Below are 17,715 nucleotides of genomic sequence, written 5' to 3' on the forward strand. Positions count from 1 at the left end.
TAATTCCCTTGTTACGGCTGGCAAACTGGAGACTTTGCTACACAGATCAAAACTCTTACATCGATGTAGAAGAGGACCAACTGAGGACATAAAATGAAATATAGGTTACTGATATAATTTATAATGTATTTTCAGCTTGATTTGCTTCATCAACAATTAAAGTCAAAAGTGGGCTAAACATTTAATTATGAGTTTTACAGTGCAGAATATGTAAATATACAAAACATTACATTAAAATAGAGCAATTATAATATTATGACAAATAAAAATATATATATTTAACGTAAAATAAAATAAAAAATCATGTATACCTCAATTTGGACATAAAGGACAGACGTCATTGATTATAACACAGACGTCATTATAACCATAGATTATAACGAGGACAGACGTCATTATAAAGATTTAAGAAAAAGTTAGCGTCGAGTGCCACCTGCTGGTCTTCATTCGCTCCAGCAGCATCAATAAAACATATTGTTCTCTTTTTAAAAAATATTTTATTTTCTTAATTTTTTTCTTTGGTAAGTAAATCATTTGGGAGCAATTTTGCTTACAATGTTGCAAATATTTTATTGTGTGGGAACCAATTTTCTTAGTCAACCACCACTTTTAGTCTCTAAACATTAACGTACCTCAAATAAAATATTCTAATTATTCTTCAACGGGCAAAAAATAATAATAATAATTGAATAAATGTATAAATAAAAGAATAAAGCATGAAAAGTTAGTAGTATTTATCTTCTTCTTCTTCTTCTTCTTCTTCTTCTTCTTGCTTGTATGGCGCATGCGCAGTCCGTCAGGCGGATCCTCCGATCATGGAGGATGTTGTTGATGTGCAAACCAGCTGCAAACTTTCTTCACGCTCTTTAAACCTCCTGCATTAATCAGCCTCTGGTAATTACGACTATTGAACTGTCATTGGTTGATGAGCGTTGGCATTTCGTGACGGTCTTTTAGTGTGCTGTTTTGTGTGGTTTATTTTTTAGGTTTGTGAGCCCGGTGGCTCTTTTTGTTTATTTCCTGTTGCTTGCATCTCAATTCCGATCAGCATCTGTTATTGACCGATATCAAAGTATTTACTACATGCATGTGCATCTGGATCATTTAAACCCTCGTTTAACAATATTTGCTACAGTTATATCATATGTGTATTTGGATGATTATCGCAGCTTTAGCTGTGATTGCTAACTGTGTTTATGTGAGTCCAGCAATGCATGTGAATTAACTTCGTTTCGTATGTGAACTGCTTCGTATAAATAAATAAAAAAGTATAAATTATTATACTTCTAATATACGAGTTGGAGACAGCATGCATGAGAAAAACCAAATCAAAAAGACTAATGACAGCAATGAGATTATGACAGTCAACAATGAAATTGGTTACTAATGGCAGTTAAGATTAATAGTCACATTAAATGTATAAAAAATATTACATTTCAAGTATTTATATTCAGATGTTATATTAAAAACATAATATAACATATATGTTATATTATAATAACATGTTATGTTATATCACAATATCATGTTATGGTATATTAATATAATATGTTATATTCTAATCTTTTCCAGGTTGCCAGATCCTCTGCCATGAAATCCTCCTGATTAATTGACGTGTTGGTAAAATGGCCGCTGAGCTGTTTCCTGCCAAAAAACTGCCCGCTGTCACAGCCAACGCTGTCCAACAGTACCATCAGCAGAACGTCAGCAACAACAACACTATTCAGGGATGTAACTGGCAAGGCTTGTATCCCACGATCAGAGAGAGGTAATTCACTCTTTCTCTTCCACTGCCTAGTGTGCTGCCTACCCTAGACAGCATGTGATGTTGCACCGATGGCTAAAAGGTCTTTTCATTATTCATTTGTCCCGTGCAGAAACTCAGTCATGTTCAACAACGAGCTGATGGCCGATATTCATTTTGTGGTGGGGCCTCCTGGAGGAACCCAGAGAGTGCCGGGACACAAGGTACAGAATCACCACCGTTCAGCCGTGCAACAAAAATATGGGCATCTCATCACTCCAGTTTGTTGCAGAATGGTGAATCTCATGTAAACATGTATGCATTTGACAGATGGCTTTTATCCAAAGCGACTTAAAGGTGCTGTATGTAACTTTTTCACTCTACTAAAGCATAAAAATACCATAATATGTTTGCAGATATTTAGGAAACATGCTAAGTTCACATACTCGTGTCTCTGAAAAACACTTCTACAGCCAGTTATTTTACTTATTATTTTACACGTTCCGTGTTGTCAGTCGGGTTTTGTTTTGGTCTGTGTGACTCCGCCCACTGCCAGTTCACCCAATAGCATTTCGACACCGTGGGTTGCCAGTTGGCAGGAAACACAGCGTATCGCAGCCTTGGAAACGAGCAAACAAACTGGGTCAGAGTCGAACCATGCCCTTTGAATTATATTATATATAAGTAATTTATAAATACAAGAAATTAGATTGTCCGATTAGAAATTAAGTATTAAATCTCTAATTATTTTAATTAGAGATATTTACGTTTGTTAAATTTTCTTAATGCAATATATAGAGGGCTTGACATGAACACCCGTCAATCCGCCAGATGTGGGTGTATACCAGCTGTGCGCTCTCGCTCTCTAGTCTCTCCGTCAGCGAGTTACACAAAAGGCCTCTCCTCACTCACTCGTTTCATTTGCTCCGGATGAATATTGATGGTGTTACAAGGCTTGAATTTCGGTGTGGGATTGTGCAAAATTTGACTCATTCTGCAGATTTTGTTCTCTCACCCAAAGTGAGGCACATAAAGCTGTCTTTCAGGACTAAATTGAGCTATTTTTCGCTGCTTATTGCGCTTAAACAGTCGAATACACACAAAATAATGTAAAAATGCCGATCTTGGTGAGTATTCACGTAAACGCAGTCAGTTTTGTTTTAAGTGAACGCAAACAATTGAGAAAGAAAACCTATGTTACTGTATAATGGATCAAAGCAGCCTAATACACCTGCTGCCAAATGTGAAATATATATGAATATTGACATATATATATATATGTAAATAATAAAATAAAATTGGGACAGGGACATTGGTTACAGGTTTCATGAGATTCACTGTTAGAAAATGCAGGAATGAATAAAACTGAAAATGAGTGATGCTCATAATCTTTGATTGATGCTCATGATCCATTGTCTCTCTCTCTTCAGTATGTCCTGGCTGTGGGCAGTTCTGTATTTCATGCCATGTTCTACGGAGAACTGGCGGAAGATAAGGATGAGATCCGGATCCCTGATGTGGAGCCACCTTCGTTCCTGGCCATGCTAAAGTATGACTTTCAGTCTCTAGCATATACTGTACATAGCCACAAAACTAATAAACATCAATTAAAAGACGCAATTGATTGATGCCATAGGGTTTTATAGAATACACTAGAGAATATATCATATTAGTATTCATATTCACTAGTGATTATAATAATAATCACTAGTGAAATGTTTTTTCCCCCTAATATTTAAAAAACTAAAATTATAATGTAATTTTACAATAATTACATTTATTTATAAATCTAATATGCCATTACAAATTATATTTTCATTAGCATAACAATTAAAGTGAATTTCAGAATGTTAGTATTTGGTGTGCGTCTCATTTGCTTCAATGACAGCAGCATTGAGTAGAATAACGTTGCTCTCTGTTGTCAGGTATATCTACTGTGACGAGATCGACCTGTGTGCAGACACCGTCCTCGCCACACTGTACGCCGCCAAAAAATACATCGTTCCCCACTTGGCCCGCGCTTGCGTCAACTTCCTGGAGACGAGCCTGAGCGCTCGAAACGCCTGCGTCCTGCTCTCTCAGAGCTGCCTCTTCGAGGAGCCCGACCTCACTCAGCGCTGCTGGGAGGTCATCGACGCGCAGGCCGAACTCGCCCTCCGCTCCGAGGGATTCTGCGACATCGACACGCAGACTCTAGAGAGCATCCTTCGGCGCGAGACGCTCAACGCCAAGGAGATGGTGGTGTTCGACGCGGCGTTGAGCTGGGCGGAGGCCGAGTGCCAACGACAGGAACTCCAGCCCACCATCGAGAACAAACGGCTTGTTTTGGGAAAGTCCATCTATCTGATACGGATCCCGGCGATGGCGCTTGATGATTTCGCTAACGGCGTTGCGCAGTCGGGCGTGTTGACGCTCACCGAGACCAACGACATTTTCTTGTGGTACACGGCGGCCAAGAAACCAGAGCTGAAGTTCGTCTGCAAACCACGGAAAGGGTTGACGCCGCAGAAGTGCCACCGCTTTCAGTCGTGCGCGTACCGGAGCAATCAGTGGCGGTACCGCGGGCGCTGCGACAGCATCCAGTTCGCCGTGGACAAGCGCGTCTTCATCGCCGGGTTCGGGTTGTACGGCTCCAGCTGCGGTTCGGCCGAGTACCAGGCCAAGATCGAGCTGAAGCGGCAAGGCGTGACGCTCGGCGTCGCCATCATCAAATACTTCTCCGACGGCTCCAGCAACACCTTCCCCGTGTTCTTCGAGTACCCGGTGCAGATCGAACCCGACACGTTCTACACGGCCAGCGTGGTTCTGGACGGGAACGAGCTGAGTTATTTCGGCCAGGAGGGCATGACGGAGGTCCAGTGCGGGAAGGTGACCTTCCAGTTCCAGTGCTCCTCGGACAGCACCAACGGGACGGGTGTGCAGGGGGGGCAGATACCTGAACTCATATTTTATGCTTGAGAGAGCGTCCCGTTCACAACTGATTAATCAGAAACCAACGTTGTTGTTTTTTCGCTAATGAAGTGCTGCTCAGATTTTGCACAAAGGCTACAAAAAGAATTAGATTCCTGACAATCCTTATAGACTATATGATAAGCATTAGTGCACCTGAAAATGAAAACTCAGTCATTTACTCACCCTCATGTCCTTCTAAATGTGTACGACTTTATTTCTTCTGTAGCTCATGCTATTCTTCACCCAGGTCAGGGCTGTCAGGCTTCAGAAAGAGCTACAAAAACAACTTTAATACATCTTAAAAGTGGTTCATATGACTATGAACTGTGTGCGCTATAATATACACTGTGAAATTTACACTACTGTACAAAAGCTTGGGGTCAGTAAGATTTCATCAATTTTTTTGACAGAAATTAATACTTCTATTCAGCAAAGATGCATTAAATTGATCAAAATTGACAGTAAATACATTAATAATGTTATAAAAGATTTATATTCTGCTGTTCTTTTTAACTTTCTAAAAAATCCTGAAAAACAATGTCATGGTTTCCATGAAAATATGAAGCAGCACAACTGTTTTCAACATTGATAATAATCAGAAATGTTTCATCATATTAGAATGATTTCTGAAGGATCATGTGACACTGAGGACTGGAGTAATGATGCTGAAAATTCAGCTTTGGTCACAGGAATAAATTACATTTTAAAATATGTTTAAATAGAAAACAGTTATTTTAAACTGTAATAATATTTCACAATATTTACTATGTTCACTGATCAAATAGCTTTGGTGAGTAGAAGAGTATTCTTTCAAAAACTTTTTTTTTTTAAATTACTGAACCCAAACTTTTGAACAGTTGTGCAAGTTATTATTTGATAATAAGTTTGTTGGTCAGTTGAGGCCCTCAAGCTCTCAAATCTAGTTTCCTATCTCGCAAATCAAGCTATCTCTGGTGTCAAGACGTGTCTTGCAATGTTTGACATTGTTGAAGCCGAAGGCAATTGGTTATTGCGAGTTTGGCCAAGTTTAAATATGCATATGCTAATGAGATTGGAGGGAATGATTTTCAATTAATAGTGAATTTCCTCACAGAAAGCACAAGTCAAATAGATGACATGAGCTTGAGCAAATGACCTAATTTTCATTGTGCGTGACGTATTTTGCTAAGAGCCGAGATTAAGGGGCCGTTTACACGACACCGTTTTCAACTGAAAACGAGAAACTGTGTTTCTCCCGCTTTGACCGTTCATTTACACGACAGCGGCGTTTTGGTGGCCTAAAAATTCATACTTTTGAAAGCGGGTTTCAAAGTGCAAGTTTTACAACTACAAAAAAAACGTGAATCTGTGAAAACGGTGACATTATGCGCTTGTGTGTTCAGTGTATAGCTAAGTTTCCATCCACTTGTCAATCGAATTATCTGAAGTTCGGTAAAAAACTCATGCGAATAAAGCTGTTGAAATTGTGTTTCCATCCAACGGCTTTAAAGCGAATAAAAACCTGTGCGTATTGACGTCACATGGTGTTTTGCGATCAAATTGGTATATCAAATTGATTTGAGACATTTTAAGGTGTTTCCATTCATTTTCGCACTGAATCGCACAACATTCAAGCCAACATTTGCGAACAAAGTTTTGCTAGACAAAATGCAATTCATTATTTATTCGGCAAATAACGTTTCCATCAGCGTTTATCGATAAAGATAAAATCCGATGAGACCGAACGTATTTCATTTGAGTCGATATTCATGAAATTCAATCGAATTTTACTGTTTCCATAAGGCATTTTTTATTCGATATCACTTCATTCTGATAAAAACGTGTGGACGGAAACATAGCTATTATGCTGTAGTGTTACTTCACAAAGTGGCATCGCCACCTACTGGCCTGGCAGCAGAATACAGCGTTTTTAGTCGTTTTCACGGATCCGAATATTGTCGTCTGTACAAAGAAAAAAAGCTTTCCGTTTTAAGTACATCGCTGTCGTGTAAACGTACCCTCAAAGTGCAAGCTTAGTATTAAAGGATGTCTTATTTCAGAAAGGTAACCATTATTAAAATGGCCGTTATTCCTAGTGAAGTGTAAATTGTTTTAATTTCTTTATGACTTTGGAATGTGGTGGTCGGTTTACTGAAAGGAAGCAGCGTTTTTAGTCGTTTTCGCGTATCCGCGTGAACGAAGATCGTTTGATAATATTGTCATTTGTTCGCGAAAACCACAAAGGAAAAACGTTTCCATTTTTAGTACATCGTTGACGTGTAGACATACCCTAAGATCCACTGATTTAGCTGGATAGATCTTTGTCTCAAAGCATTCATGAAAATGTCTTCAGTAAGAAGAAGTCTGCTGAACGTACATCTAAATCTTAACAGTTTAAACGCAAATAGATCGCGTTAATCCTCATGAAGTGAGTGTTGGTAAAACACTAAAACCCTCTAGATGCGAGGTCTTTAGTTTTACAGGTCACGTGATAGATTATCTCGTGAGTGACTGAAGCTGAACTATCATTCCGTTGATGTTTACCGTCTGCTCTGACCATAGATATATACACTAGATGTTGCCTTGGCTACGGCAGTTCATTAGAACGAATGCGTCAATAGAGCCGCCATCATGGAACAGGGAAGCCCCTCCTCTTTAATGCATCAGCGTCAATGTAGGCAAAGGTCTAACGGAAATAAAATCACCATAAATCGTCATGTTTTTTTTGGTTCGTTCCAACGATCAGACATGTATTTATCATTGAGTCCAGAGAAGAAGAATTTTTTTTATTTATTTTTTTAAACATTCTTCCTAGTTCAGATTTCGTTCGTGTGAACATCCATACGCAGCACAAAAGTCCGGCATCATCCATGAATTCGAAGTACAAGCGTTACCTAGCTACTTCCTATGACAAGACCCCTGTTCCAAGATGGCGGCGGTTTTGACGCATGCTTAGAACCCCAAGGCGACGTCTAGTGTATATATCTATGTGCTCTGACTAACAGCAGACATGTTGTGATTCTTTGTGAGAAAGACGATTTAATATCTTTTAAGTCACACGCTTGGTTTATTCTACAAAATCATATTTGTATCACTTTGTGCGTTGTATCGTAATGAAACTGTATTTTACTGAACTCTAAAGTATTTGTATAATTTTTTTACTCGACACGTGAAGCACAATTTGTCCTGGAGCGTTTCCCCAAGAACTTATTTTCTCTACGTAATATTCATGTAATCCTATATTTTATAGCATTTTGGTGCAACACAATATTGTATGTTAGTGGCGTGAAGTTAAAAGGGGTTTTACAAAGACTAGGAGAGAGATAAATAGTGGTGCCGGTGAAGACAAAAATCATCACTATTACTATTGCTCAAACTTAGATGGATTTTATTCAAGTATTAAACTTTGGTGCACAACTCGAGGTGTTCTGACACTTTTTCCCAAAAAAAATTGCCATAAAATGGGAAGAAAAATCCCAACCTGAAACACGAGACTCCCCTCGAGCTCTTTCAGAGGACGTACATGTCGATGTCAAACTTTAATTGCACTATTTCTCATCAAGTAGTTGTTGTTTTTTAACACTGTGGCACAATCATTTCATTCTGTTTGGTTTCTCTCTTGAAATGCTCCATTGTGATCCAGACTGGAGTTTCACGTTACTTGGTCAAAATCAAACTTAAAATCTGCAATTTGTGCCTTTTCTGGATTGGGTCTAATGGTGTGAACTACCCAAGCCGTTCTTACATGTACACTTTCTATTCCTGGACCATGAATTGATATACATGCTCCGAACACTGGTCACTTCACTGGGATTGTAAGTGTGATCAGGTTTTCATTCAGTCACAGCTGTATTTAGATATACTGCACACGAGACAAGCCTGTGTCTTCTGTTATGTCGAAAATGAGGTGCCTGTGAAAGTGCCAACAGACTTATTTGAATGTGTGGGCAGCGTTTTGTGTCATTATGAATAAAGCTAACTTTAACTCCAGTTTTTACAGTCTTGTCTTTCAGTAAAAGTGTCACTCTGAAGTATTTTTGGCTTTGTTCAAACAGGCAGCAAAAAAACTTGAGAAAGTCAGGCAAAAAAAAAAGTAACATCACAATTACCGGTAGTTACTTTTTAGGGAGTAAGGGCTCGTTCACACAGAACGCTTTTTTCCTTTGAAAAACGCAAGACCCGCGGGCAGTGGTATTGGGAAAAGCGCAATGTCTTGAGACGTGTTTTTTAATCTATATGTTCATAAGCTATATAAGCCCAAATGCCAAGTGGCAAAAAAATGCAATCAAAGTCATGCATGGGTCATTTTTTATGTACTCATACATATACAGTACATGTCTAATCTATAACTCCTAAACGAAATGAGATATTTTTACCAAATTTGACGGAAACACACAAAAAAAGTGGTGGGACTGCACCAGTTGTTGGCACTATAATTGAACAAAACATGAAATTGGCTCTAACTACAGTACCGTTGGTCTGAACTTCAAAATTGGCATGCAGTGTCTTTGTCTCAGTTGCTATCATAGTCCATTAGGACATTGGTGTAGCCTACCTTGAAAAACATGGCCGCCATTTTAATTACACAACTGTAACTGCAATGGTTTTGCATATTATAGTTTACAAAGTACGCATTGGTATATCTTTACAAAACTCAGTATGTTTCTTCGGCACCATGCCCTGAAGGTACTCAGAAAGTTTCAAAAATGTTTTTATGAAATTATATTATAAACATATATCTTATTACAACTCAGTTATGGGTTGTGAACCTTTTTGCTCAAAATTGTCCCCAAATGTCTTTATTTACTCATTTTTGCAGTTGGTCTGCTACTTGCTTCTGTTGTGCTTGGCCCTGATAATTGTACCTTCGCATGGAGTATGATTGACAGGCGATCTGACCAATCATAAGCCGCCATTTCTCCGGTAATGTCCGACAAAGCAGTCAGGAGAGTTAGTAGATTAACGTTGGAGGATTTGAACTTGAAAAGCGGAGTGTACTGACGCCTTTCCGCGGTTAAAACAACATTCCTTCGGATTTTCATTCATGTTTAATTTATGCTATAAATTAACTAGAGGGAAGTGATGATCGGTTCATGAGCAGCTTTAACTGATGCTCTACAGCGATCTGTCACACACATTAAAGAGCCACAAAACGGTATTTATTGTTTACATTTCTTTAAAAAATGACCAAATTTGAAGGTTGAGACTTTATTTAATATCAAAAGTAACCTGGTCTGTCCTGTCTGTCAGCGCGTTGTCAGTCTCCTCTCTGCTCCGCGATGTATTGTTCACTGCGTGAGAACATGGTGTGTGGGGCGTGAGAGCGGCGTCGCTTGTCGGACTTAGCAACAGTAACTAAAGGGGGCGGGTCTTTGCGAACGGTCAATTGCTGTTTGCAGCTATATTTATATATTTTGCTGTAGTTAGTAGAAAATATTAGTTTACATTTCCAAACATTCCTTTTGCCATTAATTGTAATAATCTAGTGAGATTGTTGTATGCACAAGGAGTCTGACAACAGCCGGTATGAGCTGATCTCACCATCATCAAGTCCATCTGTGATTACATGAAGAAACAGAAAAAAACTGAGACAGATTAAATCCAGAAGAACTGCCGCAACATCTCCGAGACACTTTGTGACACTCCGAGACACAATAATAGACACTCTTATTAAAAAATAATATATAAAAAAGTGTGTTCTGCAGAATAAAAATTTCAGTAAAAAACCCATGATGTTTGGTCCAAAAACGGCATGTCAAGCATGAAAGTCTGAATAGATGTTTTAATGACTTTGAACTAGGAGATGATTTTATAGCAGCACTAATCATATTGCAAACAAAATATGAAGTTCATTATCAAACAACTTTTCATTCTGTCTTCTATCAGGCAAAGCAAAAAGGCATCACTCTCGTTCTCAGTCTACTTTGTCTTTTGTTTCTTGCGCGCTTGAAACTGTTGGGTTTTGTTCTTTATGGATTTGACGAGCAGTGATAAATTCGGGTCCATGACTTTAGCGGCGGATGAAGTCTCTGCTGTGATCTTCGGTGTGACTCTGCTCTTCAGCGTCTCCTCCTCCTCTCTGCGCCGCAGTTTCTCCTCTAAGATGCTCTGCGTTGCTTTGGTCTTTTTGTAGGCCGGGTCGGATGGGTCCAGGTTGTAAAGATGGGACGTGAACATAGACTGGAAGCGCGGGTCGTGAACGTCCACCTGGAGAACCATGGCAGAGTTAGAGTTGGCAAGTTTGATTCATTTTACAGAATCAGTTCAGAGAATTGATTCAAAACTCTGATTCAGTGAGTCACACACACACACACACACACACACACACACACACACACACACACACACACACACACACACACACACACACACACACACAAAACACAAATATTTCTCTCTCCTGATAATCTAAAAGAGTGAAAGTGATGTTTTGAGACTCTGACCTTGAACTCGTCGTTCTCCAGTGGCGTGGCGCTCTTCAGGAGCTTCTTCCTCTTCTTCTTGCTCAGGTTCTGGTTCTCCACGATCTTGTCGTAGTTGAAATGTTTGTGCTTGTCGTCTTCATCGTCAGCCATCAGCAGCTCCATCTCAGCCTGGAGATCACGACACAGTTGGTAATCACGACACATTACCACATTACCCAGAAACACACGTTGTGACAGAAACGTACCCTCCGTCTCTCCAGCTCTTCCTGTTCTTCTGGTGTCCTCTCCTCATCCTTCTTCCTGCTCTTCTTGGTCTTTTTGTTGTCCAGGGATTCTGCAATAGGATTGACCTCATCGTTTAATCTCCCTCATGTTAAATGTGTTGAAGTGTGAGGGGAATAAAGCGCAGGCTAACCTGTCGCGCCGAGCTCCTCTGTGAAGAAGGGGTCGTTGAGGTCAACATCAGCAGGAAGTTCATCATCACTGATCCCAGGCTCCGCCTCCTGCACCAGAAAGACGGTGTATGAGTGAGTCAGAAGCACAGAAATGAAGGGCAAACGGAAAGATTATTCCTCAGTGACACTTTACCTTCTTTCCTTTCCTCTTCTCTTTCTTTTTCTCCTTTTTCTTCTGCAGATATTCCTCCCACGGTGACAGAACATCTTTGCCCATCATTTTCTTCTTCACAAGCTTCTCAGTTGTTTCTTTCAGTCCTAAAAACAATCAAATAACATGAACATTAACGTATATATATATAAAAATTTTTTGATAGTTTATATTTACTTTATATATATGTATATATATATATATTTGTGTGTGTTTATATATAATAAAAAATATTTAAAAAAATTATGTAGCATTTTATATATGTATATTTATATTATTTTGTTAATTGTATATTATATTATTTTGTTTACACTTATGTACATATTTATTATATTTACTTAAAATATATATTATATTAATAATATAATTATAAACAATTATAATATATATATATATAATGCATACTATAATATAAATATATATATATACATCTTTTATAATTATATATATAATTATCATATATTTATTTTGTTTGTAATAGTTTATATTTACATACATGCATTTATACACACATATATTTATAATGTGTGTGTTTATATCTACAATTAAAAACATATGTCTAGTCATAAAGCATTTTTATATATGTATATATATTATTCTGTTCATTTTACATGATATATTTTATTCACACATTCATGTACATATTTATTATATTTACTTAAAATATATACCATTAATAATATAATTAAATATATATATTATATATATATATATCATATAATTAAACATAAAACAAAATACTTATATATAATACTATGCTTATATATAATTAAACAATAATACATAGAGAATAGTTTTCTGCAATCATTAAAACATTTACATTTTTAATGTACATAATTATTTTATATATTTTTTTGCATTTTATTAAATAAAGAATATTTATTATAATATGAATAGGTGTAAAATAATGTAAAATATGTTCTTTTAAAAATAAATTAATATAAAAAAAATTATATAAAACATAACACTTAATCAACTTTTTAGGTGAGGAGGAGAGTATCTCTGATACCTGGTACCCATGTGATCTCCATGTCCATGGCTCCATCATTCCCCTTGTCTTTGTCCTCCTGAATGCCCTTCAGTAGATCTCTGTATTTGGCGATCTGCTCTGCGCTCTTCTTCCCCTTCCTGCCCTTCTTCTCCTCAGGGAGAGGCTGAGCCGGCTCCTCAGCTGGACATTCGAGACAACAAAACATCTCAAAGACAGCCAGACTTACAAGTTCACCTGCACAAGGAGATGTTTAACAGCTGCTCTTTTCCATACGATAGATGAGTTTAGTCATCATCACTCACCTTCTGTCCGTTCCTTCTCCTCCTCCTCCTCCTCCTCCTCCTCTTCTTCCTCGCTGGAGGAGGCCAGGTAAGCCTTGAAGTCCATGTCCAACAGCTCGTCCTTATTGAACTTCCGGCAGAGAGCCGTGACCCGGTCGTGATCCGTTTCATCCCACGTCAGCTCAACCTGATGACGGACAGCAGACGTTACTATACACCGAGTTCAGGCGCTCAGACCTTGTGTAGTGTTCAGTGTGACAGACCTTGGCTGTGGTGGTGGCCGCCGATGTGAAGAGTTTGGGCTTGTAGGAACCATAATCCACATCAGTCGCTCTGTCCTTCGGCTCATCGTCAAACGTCACGTCATCAGGGATGAACCTGGAAAATGCCCACAGACACCAACATGAACCAACGACAACTGGCAAATAAATCTCTGAGATAATACTTATTTTTTTTAAATCAAGTGCTAAGTTCTTAGAAATGTAATCAGATTTAATTCAGTTTTAAACAGCCGAGGTTTTGATTGAATGCGTCTGGGAACGTGAGGGACTCACCGCAGGTCGATGGTGGAGCAGCTGCTCTCGTACTCCAGGCCGTCACACTCCTCGTAAATCTTCACCGCCGTTTCGACGGAGTCACACTCCACCACGGCGTAGTAATACTTCAGACGCTTGAACTGATAGTCACGCACTTTCTCCCGGCAGATCCTGAAAACACATGGAAGACCTTCATCGTAAAACACTGGGCTGAAATAATTGGCTCAAATGATGGTTTCCCCTCTGATCGGAAAAATATAACACTGTCCTTTAAAACCATTCAGAGTGAATATAAAAATAGAAGACATGAAATATCAAACGGGTGAAATATACAGTTATACAATGCCATTCATTTTAAAACAACTCTTTTATACTCAACACGGTTGCATTTATTTGATCAAAAATAGAGTAAAAACTGTAATATTGTGAAATATTCGTACAATTTAAAATAACAGTTTTCCATGTAAAATGTAGTTCATTCACGTAATCAAAGCTGAATTTTCAGAATCATTACTCCAGTCTTCAGTGTCACATGATAAATTGATTAATTTCAATGAAAAATAAATTAGACCCAAACTTCTTTAATGGCATTACAGCTTAAAGCGTTTGATCACTTTTTTGATCCATCAATGAATAGTGCAACACAGCGAACACTAGGGCTGCACGATATTGAAGAAAAATGCAATATGCAAAAACTCATTAAATAATGCAATATTCGATTTGCGATACGATAATGCTTAAAGTGTGTAAAATAAACTTAAATTATCTTTAAAATGATAAGAAAACATGAAGAAGTGTATTTTAACATCAGTGTAAACCACTGGGTGTAGGGTTTCAGGAAGGCCTACATTAGGTTTATTTAACAACAGAAACTGAATAATCAAATGTAAAAATAAAACACGGCTTAGTTTTCACTGTATGAATTAAATATATACTGATTCTTATTTAAGCTACCCCAGTTATTGCAAGCCGTTGCGATATGCATACAGCGATATATACATTTGCGATATTTGGATATATTGTGCAGCCCTAGCACACACTACTCTGATAACCATAAACACACACACAGCACTGGGTGAAAAAGTCACATTTTAATCAGACTGAAATATTTTTATAGTCCGGTTTTTAGTATTGAAAGAATTAGAAGTATGTTTAGCCGTCTAGGACACATTTTTTGTGAATAAGTTTGTTGCTGTAAAGCCCAATAAGAGGCGCTGAAAGCGGTACCTTTGCTCCTCTGTGTCTGCGTCGGGGTCGTCCGGGAGGCTGGTGAGCTCCAGCGGACCCTGGGTCTGTTCTGCACTCATCCTCTCCCTCCCAAACTCCGACGGGTAGATCTGGCAAATCATGACAACCATTCAGACTCACAGCTGCAGTGCGAACGGAAGAGATAAAGGGATTGTGGGAGGAAGAGAGGGGATAGCTACCGTTACTGACAGCACGACGCCTTCTTTGGGCTTGAACGAATTGAAGAGAGCCAGCAGATCTTTAGCTTTCAGTCTGTCCCAGTCAATGTTACAAACTGCCAACCGCTGGGAAGTCTAAACACAGAAAATAACACACATGATACATGATGTACATACATTTGAAAAAATTTGAATATGGTGCAAAAGTTAATTTAATTCAGTAATTCAACTTAAAAGGTGAAACTAATATATTATATAGACTCATTACATGCAAAGTGAGATATTTCAAGCCTTTATGTGTTATAATTTTGATTATTCTGGCTTACAGCTTATGAAACCCTTTTCACAATATTCTAATTTTGAATTTGGGGTTTTCATAAGCTGTAAGCCATAATCATCAAAATTATAACAAATAAAGGCTTGAAATATCTCACTTTGCATGTAATGAGTCTATATAATATATTAGTTTCACCTTTTAAGTTGAATTACTGAATTAAATTAACTTTTGCACCATATTCAAATTTCATTAAAATTTTGAGTTTTACCTGTATAAATACCTTTTTTAAAGTAATTCAATTGCATTATGCTAAAAGATTAATTTGGAGGGGAACATGTTATATTTTTTTCTTTTATTATTTTCAATTTTAATATAATATAAATTATGTTAACTATATTATATATAACACAAAAATATACAATTTTCATTTAATAAATATACTAACGTTCAAAAGTCAGTAAGATTTTTCTTTAAAAAAAATTAATACTGTTATTTAGTAAGGATGTATTAAAGTTTAAACTGATCAAAAGTGACAGTAAAGACATTTATAATGTTACTAAAGATTTTCTATTTCACACATATGAAGCAGCACAACTGTTTTCAACATTGATAATAATCAGAAATGTTTCTTGAGCATCAAATCATCATATCAGAGTGATTTCTGAAGGATCATGTGACACTGAAGACTGGAGTAATGATGCTGAATATGCAGCTTTGATCACAGCAATACATTACATTTGACTATATATTCTAATTGAAAACAGTTATTTACAATTGTAGTAATATTTCACAATATTACAGTTTTTTTTACTGTATTTTTGATCAAATAAATGCCGCCCTGGTGAGCAAAAAAATTCAAAACTCTTACGGACTCCAAACGTTTGAACGGTAGTGTGTATGATTAATAAAGTGTTTGGATGAAATCTCACATTGTCCCCGCGTGGAGCATCTTTACACATATCTCCCCAGTTATGCTCAATCTCCTCTTCCTCCAGCTCATCTTCATCATCATCTTCATCAGAGCTGGTCTCAACGTTCCCCTTCCCTCTGGCCAGATCAGGTCCTTTCTCGTCGTCTTCATCTGACTCGCTCTCCTCATCCTCACCTTCAGAAGAACCACCTTCTTCATCCTCTTCAACACCAGACCTCTCGTCTTCATCTGATAAAACCAATAAAAATGGTCTCAATCCATAAATAACATAAACGAACACCCCTCAAGAATGTATAAACACACTTATCAAAATGACATCCAAAACAAACAATATGCAAAACAAAACATGAATTCAGTAAATCCACAGTACCTTCTTCAAACACTCTCACTCCCTTTATCAGCGGCTCTTTACTTTTCTTCGCTGACTTCAGGACCGTCTCGGCTTCTTCCTCCTCCTCAGATTCATCACTCTCATCTTCATCCTCAACCTGAGGTTCCTCATTAGATTTCTGTTCCTTCTCTGTCTTCTCGTCCTCCTCCTCGGAGTCCGAGAGCTTGTAGAAGCGCTTGAGGTCCTCGGTGGTCGTGTGGTTGACGGGTCGGCCGCGTTTATCCACCGTGTACTTCAGCTTAAAGCGCTGGTCGTGGAACATGGACTGGAAACGCTCGTCGATCTTGACCTTGCGCTCTCTGTTGGGCATCTCCCAGAAGCGAGGGTCCTTCTTAACCTTGGAGAAGCGGTCGTCGCCGCTTGCAGTGTTTTTGGAAGCCATGGTGATTATTTGGAAAAACGGAGTGAAAGTATTAACCTGGGGAAAAAAAGAAAAAAGAGGTTCACTTCTGGTTCATGTAAAACCAGTTGCCTAGAATTATATGAATTACCTGTCAATCAATGTATATCCATTTAAAGAAATGTCAAGAAATATTTCTTACGCAGACAGCCCAAAATAATGTGGTTCTTGGGTGTTTTCTTTATAGTGAAATAAACTAAATCAACTACTGATTTTAACAAGTGATGTTACAGCAAAACATACTGACAAATACGGAAAAATAGGGTAGAGTGGGGCTAGTTGTCACTATGTTTACTGCAGTCCTTAGTGTAGATTTATTTATTTATTACAGAGCATTATATTTTATAATGTATACATGTCAATAGGCTATATGCTTGCTCTTTTTATGGTTTTGTATTTGTTTACATTGTGTATGTGATTTACACAGCACACGTTTTGTTCCATTGACTGTAATGACAAACTAAAACATTGAGCATGCCGTTCATTTACAGCACAGGACACGAAACAAGAATTCAGCACAAAACGACAGATTTCCACAACAAATAAAACAGTTATTTAAAGGCCAACACTGACCTACTGGCTTTTCGTGCGATGTTGCGCCACTCCACACGTGTTTTCCCGTGATGCTTCACTGCTTACATACTACTTCCGTGACCTCTTTGAAACCCCGCCTTCTTTTTCCTACGGCGCGTCGAAAAGTTCAAAACACACCAGACGCGAACTCGCGTCTTCCTTGTATCTTTGATATACGACTGTGGGGAGCTGAGTAAGGAGTATTGTACTTCATTTTAAACAG

General features: G+C 38.0%; 2 protein-coding genes across 3 annotated transcripts; one reads left to right on the forward strand and one right to left on the reverse strand.

Annotated features, from left to right (window-relative positions):
• The first annotated feature begins 760 nt into the window (after positions 1-760).
• Positions 761-7,455, forward strand: btbd3a (BTB (POZ) domain containing 3a). Its single transcript, XM_079616401.1, has 5 exons — positions 761-894; positions 1,573-1,768; positions 1,878-1,968; positions 3,175-3,293; positions 3,670-7,455. The coding sequence occupies exons 2-5, from the start codon at positions 1,626-1,628 to the stop codon at positions 4,700-4,702; spliced, it is 1,386 nt and encodes a 461-aa protein (XP_079472527.1). The 5' UTR covers positions 761-894; positions 1,573-1,625; the 3' UTR covers positions 4,703-7,455.
• A 1,512-nt stretch (positions 7,456-8,967) lies between these two features.
• Positions 8,968-17,637, reverse strand: esf1 (ESF1, nucleolar pre-rRNA processing protein, homolog). 2 transcript variants are annotated; one of them, XM_079616399.1, is made up of 14 exons: positions 17,493-17,637; positions 16,499-16,937; positions 16,127-16,356; positions 14,942-15,055; positions 14,742-14,851; positions 13,533-13,685; positions 13,242-13,356; positions 13,000-13,165; positions 12,716-12,877; positions 11,689-11,813; positions 11,516-11,603; positions 11,346-11,434; positions 11,119-11,268; positions 8,968-10,882 (listed from the first exon to the last, which is right to left on the reverse strand). In XM_079616399.1, the coding sequence occupies exons 2-14, from the start codon at positions 16,899-16,901 to the stop codon at positions 10,595-10,597; spliced, it is 2,193 nt and encodes a 730-aa protein (XP_079472525.1). In that variant the 5' UTR covers positions 16,902-16,937; positions 17,493-17,637; the 3' UTR covers positions 8,968-10,594. The 2 variants fall into 2 exon arrangements, with proteins under 2 accessions (XP_079472525.1, XP_079472526.1); XM_079616400.1 differs by having other exon boundaries at positions 17,497-17,549.
• Positions 17,638-17,715: the final 78 nt, after the last annotated feature.

This window comes from Phoxinus phoxinus (genome assembly GCF_949152265.1).
Source record: "Phoxinus phoxinus genome assembly, chromosome: 6".
Taxonomy (NCBI): Eukaryota; Metazoa; Chordata; class Actinopteri; order Cypriniformes; family Leuciscidae; genus Phoxinus; species Phoxinus phoxinus.

Bases quoted from the DNA above. Each gene is read 5' to 3' on its own strand.
- btbd3a (XM_079616401.1), top strand. From the start codon at position 1,626: ATGGCCGCTGAGCTGTTTCCTGCCAAAAAACTGCCCGCTGTCACAGCC. The intron at 1,769-1,877 runs GTAATTCACTCT...TGTCCCGTGCAG, and splicing joins TATCCCACGATCAGAGAGAG to AAACTCAGTCATGTTCAACA. The intron at 1,969-3,174 runs GTACAGAATCAC...CTCTCTCTTCAG, and splicing joins AGAGAGTGCCGGGACACAAG to TATGTCCTGGCTGTGGGCAG.
- esf1 (XM_079616399.1), bottom strand. From the start codon at position 16,901: ATGGCTTCCAAAAACACTGCAAGCGGCGACGACCGCTTCTCCAAGGTT. The intron at 14,852-14,941 runs GTAGCTATCCCC...ATGATTTGCCAG, and splicing joins GCGTCGTGCTGTCAGTAACG to ATCTACCCGTCGGAGTTTGG. The intron at 11,814-12,715 runs GTATCAGAGATA...GATTGTTTTTAG, and splicing joins GGAGATCACATGGGTACCAG to GACTGAAAGAAACAACTGAG.